Source organism: Chiloscyllium plagiosum, chromosome 38, assembly GCF_004010195.1.
Source record: "Chiloscyllium plagiosum isolate BGI_BamShark_2017 chromosome 38, ASM401019v2, whole genome shotgun sequence".
NCBI lineage: Eukaryota > Metazoa > Chordata > Chondrichthyes > Orectolobiformes > Hemiscylliidae > Chiloscyllium > Chiloscyllium plagiosum.
Genome location: NC_057747.1, coordinates 17,911,842 through 17,923,084, shown reverse-complemented (window position 1 = coordinate 17,923,084; position 11,243 = coordinate 17,911,842). Strand labels below are relative to the sequence as shown.

General features: G+C 39.3%; 1 protein-coding gene across 4 annotated transcripts in view; it reads left to right on the top strand.

Moving 5' to 3' along the window:
• The window catches only part of parga (poly (ADP-ribose) glycohydrolase a), a 202,150-nt gene that overhangs the window by 34,756 nt on the left and 156,151 nt on the right, over nt 1-11,243 (top strand). For all 4 annotated transcript variants that reach the window (XM_043679036.1, XM_043679037.1, XM_043679038.1 and 1 more), the window contains 2 exons: nt 1,040-1,123; nt 3,837-3,911. In XM_043679036.1, coding sequence (XP_043534971.1) covers nt 1,040-1,123; nt 3,837-3,911 — 159 coding nt within the window. The remainder of the gene's footprint in view (nt 1-1,039; nt 1,124-3,836; nt 3,912-11,243) is intronic.

Genomic DNA, 11,243 nt, shown 5'->3' with positions numbered 1-11,243 from the left:
GTTGGGATAAAAGGTTCTTTTTCGGAATGGCAGCCGGTGACAAGCGGTGTCCCGCAGGGTTCAGTGTTGGGGCCGCAGCTGTTCACGTTATATATTAATGATCTGGATTAAGGGACTGGGGGCATTCTAGCGAAGTTTGCTGATGATACAAAGATAGGTGGACAGACAGGAATGGTAGGTCTAACATACGAGGAATGGCTGAGGATCCTGGGATTGTACTCATTGGAGTTTAGAAGGTTAAGGGGAGATCTAATAGAAACTTACTTACAAGATAATGCATGGCTTGGAAAGGGTGGACGCTAAGAAATTGTTTCCGTTAGGCGAGACTAGGGCACAGCCTTAGAATTAGAGGGGGTCAATTCAGAACAGAAATGCGGAGACATTCTTCAGCCAGAGAGTGGTGGGCCTGTGGAATTCATTGCCGTGGAGTGCAGTGGAGGCCGGGACGCTAAATGTCTTCAAGGCAGAGATTGATAAATTCTTGATGTCACAAGGAATTAAGGGCTACGGGGAGAATACGGGTAAGTGGCGTTGAAATGCCCATCAGCCATGATTGAATGGCGGAGTGGACTCGATGGGCCGAATGGCATTACTTCCACTTCTATGTCTTATTGGAGCTTGTTGAGTGGTGTAGAAGCTACATGTATGCAGGCAGTTTCGAGTATCCACCAAATCCCTGACTTGTGGCTTGTTGATGGTGGAGAGCCCTGGGGAGTTCGGAGCTGGGTTTTTGCAGAACTCCCAGCTTTGTAGCTGCTCTATTTGGATGGCTGATTCGATTCAATTTGTGATCAAGGGTGTTGCTTCTAAGTGATCTAGCAACAGTAATTCCATTGAATGTAATGTCAGGTTTACGGCATTTGCTCAGTCTTTTTAATTTATAACTTATTACTCTATGAAATAATCTTTGTACTTTCTCAGGAAGTCTAGAATTTGGAATGTCACACTTTTGAATTATACTTTTTATGTTGCATAGATTTTATTGTAGAGCTTGTAAGTATAAACTGCATCTAAAAATTCATGTATTTTCTCTTTACAGGATGGAAGCAAGAATGTGAGCAGTCGATGGGAGTTAATTCGAACAGCATTGTTGAGAACCTTTACTAATTCAGAGGATGTGAAGGTACAATGTGAAATAAGATCAAATCAGTAACTATGGGTTGTGGAGATTAGGGTTTGCTGAGAATATATTTTAAGTTCATTGACTGACAGAATTCAATTGTTTTTGAACATGTTTGCATTTTGAATTAAATAGTTCTGTTCCACTATCAGCATTAAGATCCACTTATGTCCTTGTAGAAATGGCATTTTCATTCTTTGAGCCATTTTTGGGATGTTACACAATGATAAATTATTTATTTTAAATATCAGTTCTCCAGTTATCATTTTAGCAGTTGCTAGGTTAGTAGTATGTTCTTCGTTACTATAGCCTAGATACGTTCGTGTTAATGAAGTAGTGAAGAAACATTTTATGATTTCACTGAGAATAATTTAACTTTTCATGTGAACGCAGTCCATCCATTAAAACGTCATTGAATTACTGTCATCAAAGAGCTGTAAAGACATACAGGGTATGGAAATGAATCTAGTTGAACAGTTTTTCAAGGTAGCAGGACTAGGAGGGACAGTCATGTTTCCTCCACCTGCAGTATAATTGTATGAATTGTTATGTAAATTGTTAACAGTCTGCATCCCAGTGTTAATATAAAATAATCTAAATAATCACTTCATAGTACAGAACTTCATTACTGCTTGAAAACAGAGACATGCTGTCGAAGCTTTTCATCTTACATTGGTCAATATGGATGATTGATAGTCTTGCAAAACTATCCTGATGAGTGTAAGATGAAAAGCTTCAATTGGATGTGTTTTTCTGTAATATTTAAAAATCTTGTGAAGCATAATGAGAGCATTATTTTAAGGTTGGACTACATAACCAGTTAACAGATATACATTTTTTTAAACATAACCTCAAACTAGCATATCTACATTTGAGATTCCAACATAGTGTGTTGCCAGTTTGGCTGATGTGTCCTCCGAAACACAAGTCAAAATGCTTGTTGGAAAAGCTGTTTAATCCTAGGATTTATAAATGGGGATTTAAAGTAATATATTAGGAGATAATGTTAAGTAAGCATGGTTAAATAATTGATTAATGAATTCTGTACAGTTTTTGGAGCCTTAATTTTGGAAGTTATGAAATTATGAAGAGAGTAGAGAAAAGATTTACTTGTGTAAATACTTGCCACCTGCCTGGATGGTTCCAATTATAACAAAGATCCCCAAAGCTCACCACCATCCAGGACAAAGCAGTTTCCTTGACTGGAATATCAAATGCAGTCTTCATCCCTTTCATCCATTCTATCATAGTACATACTGTCACTGCAATACATATGAATTGCAGGCTGGAATTTTGAAATTTACCCAACGTAAAACAGTGCTGCTGAACAATATCATGACATTGACTACAAGAAGAAGAACAGTAATATTGTGGAGATACCACCTCCATATCACAAACTAATTTAACCTGGGGCTATGTCACCATTCCTTTACCATTGATCGACAATATCCTGAATTTCATTTACTCATAATAAGGACTCACTATACATCACCAGAAGGACTATCAGGATTCAAGGAGACAACCCCTCTTCCCCTTTCTTTTGGGGTAGTTAACTTTGGGCAATAAATATCACCTCACCAGCATCACCTGTATCTCAGGAATAAATTAATTAATGTAAAGGATGAGAAACCTAAAAGGTGAGATTGGAGGAGCCTAGGTTCTTTGCTTTTCTGTAGAGAAGATTAAGTATTTATTGATCGAGGTGTTGAAATTTAGAATAAGGTTTAGAGTCATACAGGTTTACAGCATAGAAAGAGGCTGTTCAGCCCATTGTGTCTGTGCTAGTCGCCAAGTACTTATCTGTTCTACTCCCATTCTCCAGCACTTGGCATGTAGTCTTGTATGCTATGCCACTTCAACTGATTATCTAAGTATTTCTTAAATGTTGATGTTTCTTGCTTCTGCCACCCTTTCATAGGGGCCATGTTATTTCTAAATAACCATTCTTTCCGTGTCAGTGAAGAGGGTAGTTGTTGATAGACAGTTTGACTATTGAGAGCCTCACAATTAAATTCATCCTATACCTTCCTATGTGTGTAACAGCAAGGTACTGATGATGATTTTTGTTGCTTTTCCATTTGCTCGGGTTAGTGATGCAGGACTAACTAGTGCTGCTGCTGCCTCTGTCTGATATCAGTGCTAGCGAAAGAATAAATTGTGATTTTTTTTTTATGCATGACTTAATATTAGACCTTAAGGTAAGTGGAAATAAAACTAAAACAGAATCTTTCTGTGTCACGGTGGTCAATTAATAGAGGAAGAAAATGATGTTTTCAGTGTGCAACAATGCACCACAGACATATGATGAGTGTATTTTCATTTTTGTCAGCTTATAGTTGGCTACAATTACTATTTTTCACTGCTGTTTTTAAAACTGTAAACATAGCAATTTCTGTACTTTCTCCTTCTCTGCTCTTGATCTTTTTATTGAGTTGGCCGCCTCTTTATTTTTGGAACTTCGTGACGGTTGGGGGCCATTCTGTTTTAAAGTTCAATAATTTTCAGCTATTACTGCTTTCTTATTCATTTTTCCAATCTATCATACACTGAACTGCTGATCCTTACCTTGTTTATGTGTTTGTCTCACTATTCTGGCTGATCAGACCAATCTGGCTAATTAAGGCATAACTGTGGCATTGGTTGACTTAGAGAATGGATTCTTTGAATACAACCAGGCAAGTAACCACTGTTTAGAAATTGTTTCTTTTTTTTAAAGGATGCAATACTGAAGTATAATGCAGGATATGCCAAGAAATGGGACTTCACTACCCTGAATTACCTTTGTAATGAGGTAAGGAAATTTAATGATGGTGTTCTAAGAATGTGAGTCTGTACTGTGCAGTTTTGAAATTCATTTAGCTCATTTTTAAGCGGCTAGTTTTGACCAACATAACGTATATAGACTTACGAAGATTATTTAAATCCTGCTTTTGTTTTATTTTTAAATAATTCAACTAGTTTTGTTTCCTAAAAGGGACATTAGCTAAAACTAGCTGGACTACACAACAGTTAATTCAGTGACTTTATTAGGATAAACCTGCAAACCTTGCCAAAACATTTTAAATTCTGCACATCTTTAAAAGTTTCTTCTTAAAAGATAACTCTGTATTAATTAGTTTCAACAGGAAACCTTTAAAAATTCAGTAATTTTTAAAATTGTTTTCATGGGCTCCTTAGTTAACACTGTTGGGTTAACACTGGTGGGGGACCATTGGTTGGCGGCAGTGGGGACGTAGAAACTGGGATGAGATCATCTACCCCTGCTATATTTCTGCATACCTTTTGAGACAACATTGAGCTGTCTATACAATCTGTTGTACTATGAGTTTTTAATATTAATACAATCAAGTGACAGGGGTATTGGTCAGAGCAAATTAATTTTCTTTAAACATGAAGTATTTTCTCTCCTCCAATCTTTTCTCAGGAGTGCATGTTTGATGTAGTTTGAAGAAATTGTGAAACACAGATCTTTCACACAGTTGAGTTTTCTATTGGCAGTTGTAAAGGAGCAGTAGGCCAAGGACAAGAATAGCTAAAGCAGAGCTTTGCTAAGTGGGGATCAGGACCCAAGTGGGCTTGTGTGATCCAAGGCACTAATACCCGCCATGGAGGATTGATCAAGTTACAAGAGCCAAGCTTGTGCTCTAACAGGCCTGCACTCTCTCCATTCTTATGGGGGGGGGGGTCATAACAATTTTCAAGCCTTGAAATACGGTTACAGTGAGAAAATAGTGCGAAGCACCAAGAATAGATCTGAGAGTGTTATATTATGATGTCTACTCTGTTCAAATTGCGATTTGTATTTATTGCAAAATGCTTGTTTTGCTGTATTACATGAAATCACTATTGGATAATCCAATGCAAATTTTCATTATCACTGTACCATGCAGTGGTTTGGAAATTTGCATGCTATTTGCAAAAGGTATAAATGATGTTTTGTTGTGTTTGGTTTTGTTCACCAAATTCATCTGATTCATTTAAATATAGTGCTTTCAAGACTCTAATATCTGAAGAAAATAGTCTCCTTTCAACTTTCAATTGCCTTTCACTAGGAATTGGGAATAAAAGTAAAGGAAGTATGAAGAGATTATAGCAATTATCATCCCAGATGATTGTAATATTAGTAAAGCCAAATTCCAGAGTGAAACCTAGTTTGATAGTCTAACTTTTACTTTTGCTATTTGCTTAATGTGATGGTCAGTCTAATGTACTTTTCACTTGAACATTGGCATATCAAACATAGGAAATGGTTATATATAGAACACAATTTGGAACAATCTTGTCCTATACAGCAAAAATAAAGTTTCAGCCCTTTTTTCCAATCATATCCTTTATAGCTTATTATCGTCAGAGAAGTATCGCACCTGTTCCTCACTGTAGGATTTCTTACTCAGTTGACAAGATCATGGGCAGTTTTTCTACAGTGAATTTCTGCACATTTACCAGATGTAGTTCTCTCTCTTACAATCTCCACCCAAGACATGCAAACATAAGTTCGCTTACTGAATCCTACAAAATCCCTATTTGCTTGGGCTACTGAAATAACACCAGACCATAAGATCTAAGAGCAGAAGTAGGGCATTCAACCCATTGAGTTAGCTATGATAATCAAGGCGATCATGGCTAATCTGATAATTATCTACTCCACTGTCCTGCCTTTCCCTCTAACCCTTGATTTACTTGTTGATTAAAAATCTGGCTATGTTAGCCTGGAATATACTTAATGACCGAGCCTCAACAGCTCGCTGGATGTCTTGACTTGAAAAGTACCAAAATTAAACAGTTATTTTGCTGGTCTTAACCTTTCCGACCTGGCCTCTCACCTGCCATTCTCTCGCTCTCTGCCTCTCTCCCTCTGCCTGTCATCTGTCTCTGACGCGCCCTCTCTGTTGTAAATCTTTTTTCTTGGAACAGTTGTTTTGACCCATACTTAATTTATAAAAAAGAATTTCTTATCTTTCAAAAAAAGGCATTTGCAATGCAGAACCAAAGAGTAAAACCGTAAGAACCCAAGTTCTTAGATAATATTTTACTGTAAACCTTCATCATGCAGTGCATTAGGAGGAAAGTGAAATTTCTAAAATGTTATGAGTTAATGTGAGTGATGAAATCAAGACAGGCTGGAGTTTAAGGTACACTGTTTGAATAAATAATCCTGCACAATGCATTACATCAGTCATCTTTTGCATGCGAACTGTTCTCATTTGGTATGTTTTCAATGTCCCAGAACTCTGTCCATGCAAACAAAGCCCTCTTAATCTTAATTCAGTTCATTTAAATCTGGGTCAGTGTGGCGAGATGTGCTGCAACTTCAAAATAATTTGGTTGTCCAGAACTTTGTTTTACTTGGGTCATTTTTACCTCCTATGTAACACTCTATCTGCTAGGTGAAGAACAAATAAGCCTCTTTGATGTTACATTATGAACACAAGTGCTGTGAGAACTCTGTCGTTGTTTCACCAAAGATTGTAATGGAGAAAAGTTTTCGCAGGCCAGACAGTCATTACTACAGCACAGAAAGGAGCTGTGTATAGATCCCTACAGAACTGCTTGTAGCGCACTCCATAGGAATTGCTCAGGAAGTTAAATTTTCTGCTGTGCAGTTCCTTGACACTTGGAACCCTCCAAAAGACTCCATTTGTATTGGAAGCTTTGGAAAATTCTGATGAAGTTAAATAAGTAGCTACTCCAGAAAAAGTTAGACTATTTAAATATATCTCCTTACTCATGACTAACTATTAAACAGACCCCAGACTTAATTTACACAACCACCAATTGCACCTCTCCCCGATCCCTTACATCGTACCCCTCACATTGAGCGACTCCTACGTCCTTCTACCATCCATTTCTCCTGGCACTGGATCCTGACCCGATGAGAAAATCTCATATTGGAAATAAGGCTCTGCATTTTTGAGGGCACTCTGAGCAAAATGACCTATCAAAAGTGTGGCAATCTCTTTTTGTCATTAAAAACAAGGGGCAGAGTGGTGACCTGAGTGAAATTGCCACTCTCTATAAATCTGGCCCAATGTTTCAGAAACCATTGGAAGCCATTCTCAGAGTTGTCAAATGTTCTGCTTCTAAATATACCTTTCCTTTGAAAAAAGTGATACTTGTTTCATTTCTCCATCCTTGACATTTTCCTTTTGTTGTACAATATCACTACTATTGAGTCATCTTGGAAAGTGAGCAACTTAAAGGTCTTTGCTTTGATTGCCGTGTTATGTAGAATTCAGTGGACTATTGTTCAGTCTAACAAATCAGTCTCTGTTGATGTTTGTGCTCTACCTGAGCTTCCTCCCACCCTTCCTCTTATCATTGTCCCCTATTTCTTTCATTTGTTTATTCAGATTTTATTTCACTGCTCAGTTGTAATAGTGACAGCCCCTTAAAGATGCTTCAGTGGCTGAGGTGCTTGGCAGTAGTTTCATGATTGACACGATATAAATTCTAGTTGTCTTTCCTTTCTGTCGTATTGTTCTGTGAAAAAGCCAGCAAATAAACTGATAGAATACAATTCATCCCAATTGCCTCAAACATTCTCCAGAGTTTGTATGTCCCAGCGATACAAAAGTCTGGTCATGTGTCTAACCTTTCCTGATACAGACTGTTCCCAAATATTCTGCATATTGAACAAGAAGTGACAACTAATTCTCACACAGTTTTTGCTGAAGTAGGACAGTTCTGGGAATGACAAGGTTCCAGTTGCTGTATTAATCCATCTGATATAGTGAGCAGACACTGAGTGACAAGAAGATTTATCTTTTTTTTATTTAATATTAATTGATTTGTGATGAATCTTTTGAAAATAGAAGCCTACTTATTCAGTGTTTCCTCTCAACATATTGGGAGTGAGTGAGAATTGGAAAGAACGACACCTGCATTAGAAAAGACAAATCCGAGAAAATGCTGGTATAAGCTGGGCTTGGGCTAATCGGAAGTTTCACCACTATGTCAGCTGTTGTGCATAGTGTAAAAATTAAATTCATGCAATCATGTCAACGATATGTGGTGAGGATTAATAATAGATGCAAAATAAAATAGTATAGAATCTGGCTGATAAAATTTTTGTCCAAGCTTATTATTTTGTATCCATCAGGGCAATTTGCAAGAATGACCAAAGTAAGGGGAAAACAATGTTGTCATATAAAGTGTCCAGTTTACCTCCAATTTTCCCTGCAAAAGTGAGCTATGTCAAAAGTTTTAGCAACAGTTTCAAGCTACTAGTATTAAGCAATCTGAATGACATTTGCCAACAACAGGATGCTGCTGTCAAGCCAAATAACACTCTGTCCATCTCACAAATGAGTAACATGATCTGTGAATTTCTGAGCCAATGTGATGCTAATGTACATCCAAAAGACTGGCAGATAATATCAATATCAAACTATATCCCTTTGGCTGTTTGCAACAAGCAAGTTACTACTGTACCAACATAAGATGTGATTTCACAATTGAAGAAAAATTGCTAAATATTCATGAGTGTTTGAAGAATTATTGTTATAGACAAAGCCAGATGACTGAAAACATTCTTAAGCAGGCAGCAGTTTGTTTTGGTAAGTGTACAGTGAAAATTACCTGGAGTAAGATAGCTAGGTTGACTACTTGATTTTAAGACAGACAAAAAATTATACACAAAATTACACAATGAAACACAAAGAACAGAATAAAGCATCCCTATAGAACCCAGTCTATCCAAACTAGGCTTAAGTATGCTGTTCTGAATATACACAACAGTCTCAATAAGCAAACTCCCTTTAAAAACCAGTATAAGTGGGACATATGCTTACAGGTTGAAGTTGAAGGGCAGAAAGGAGAATGAGTTTCCACACAGTTCCCTGTTGAACTGCTCACCGGTTCAAGTTTGAACAGAAACTGCTCAGCTCAGCTAGAGAGCTGACCACTTCCCTTTCTTTATACAGGTCACTTCTAAAACATGACCACTTCGGCCTGAAGTCTCATCTGTTTACATATAAACAAAAGGCTTCTCAAAATCCTTTTCACCTCTGTACCAAACCAGACTGATCAGTTTATTACCCTTCTGAAAAAATATCAAGGGACAGAATCTCCTTGAGACAAGGAACCGCTTTTAGGAAAAAAAGACTAGCTTTATGACATTATGAAGCCAACCAATTTAGAATTGTCATTTGGGGTTGCAGTGCAACGCAATTGCATGCACTAGCCTCATACATAAGACCTTTTTTTTTTGCAGATGGAAAGAAGAAATTCAAGACTTGTGTAAAGATTTGTAGCTCAGTTGTGGGAATGTTTACTGAGCTGGGAAGTTGATTTGCAGATGTTTTGTCCTCTGTCCAGGTGACATCTTTAGTGCTTTGGAGCCCCCTGTGCAGTGCTGCTGTAGTGTCTTTTGGAGTTTAGTTGGTTCCGTTCCTGCTGCTTCTGATTGCTGGTTCCGGTTGTTTGCTGCAGTGGCTGATATATTGAGTCTAGGTCATTGTGCTTGTTGATGGAGTCTGTGGATTAGTGACATGCTTCTAGGAATTCTCTGGCTGTCCTATGTTTAGCTTGTCCAATGATCGTTGTGTTATCCCAGTCGAATATGTAGCCCATGTGTGTGGCTACTAGGGACAACTGCTCGTGGTATTTGGTGGCTAGTTAGTGTTCATGGATGTGAATTGCTAGTTGTCTGCCTGTTTGCCCTATATAGTTTTATGTGCAGTCTTTACATGGATGGGTATAAGGTCTTTAGTTCTGTAAGTTGTTTGAGCGTGGCTGTCAGTTTATGCGCTGTCACGAATCCGAGTGGATGGAGAAGTCTAGCTGTCAGTTCCAAGACATGTTTTACGTAAGGTAGCTTGTCTAGTGAGTTAGATTGTGCCACGTCCTCATCGCGTTGTTTGTCTGTAGGCATCTGCGAATGAAGTTGCAGGGATATCTGTTCTTGGTGAATATTCTAGAGGAGTTCGTCTTCTTCTCTTCATAGGTCAGGAGTACTGCAGTGTGTTGTAGCCCTTTTGAAAAGGGTCCTAATGCGGCTTCTTTGTGTGTGTTTGGTTGCTGTTGTCATTCAGGACCTCGTCAGTGTGTGTCGCTTTCCTGTACACTTTTTTTTTGTGATGCATTCACCGTTCTGTGTTCTTTATACCATCACTGGAGACACTGTCCATAATATTCAGATATTTCTTAGACTTATGACAGTGGCAGAATACTAAGTAATTGCAATTTTATATACCCTTGCTCAAAGTAAAGGTAAGAGACAAAAAATGTGCAGCTGCTGGAATCCAAGGTATGCAAGCAGGAGACTAGAAGTGCACAGCACACCAGGCAGCATCAGGAGGTAAAGAAGTCAGTGTTTCAGGTGTAACCCTTCTTCACGACCGGAGGTGGGTGTAAGGCAAGCTGCAGATAAGAGGTGGTGGTCGGGATGTTGGTCAGGGTGTTGAGATGGGATAGGTGAACACAGGTAGAGGGAACGACCTGGTTGGTCAGTGGGAGGAATGAATCCAATTGGTAGCTAGAAGAGGGGTCGGTAAGAGGAATGGAATGGAGGGGGCAGGGCTCGGAAGGGAGTCGGGTGATGGGAAGGGAGGTTATTTGAAATTGGAGAACGCAATGTTGAGTCCTACAGCTGTAGGCTGCCCAGGCGGAAGATGAGGTGTTGTTTCTCCAATTTGTGGTTTGATTCATTTGTGGTAAAAGAGGAGGCCAAGGATAGTCATGTCAGAAAGGGAGTGGAAGGGGAATTAAAATAGGCAGTGACAGGGAGATCATTCAGCCCTGCGGTTCAGGCTGAGATTCTCTTCCGCCCCCACCAGCGCCACTCACCTGCATTCTGCTGACATGCCCCCCATAGACCCCACTGTCACTATCCCCACCCCCCCCAGAACCCCGAGGGGAACACTACCCCTGCTCATGACTCCAGCCCCATTCCCCCCCACCATCACACCCACTCCAGTTACAGGTTCTGCCCCCACTCCCAGCTCTACACCCACACCAGATCTGAGCTCCCAGCACTGCCGAGTTTTCACCATCCCCCCAGACCTCCCCATGGTCAGTCCTCAGCAAAGGACTCACCTTCATCCCCCTCCGTCCACGCAACAATGAATTTAATACACGCCGTGACGTCGAACAATTCTTCCGTCGCCTCCACCTCCGAGCTTAC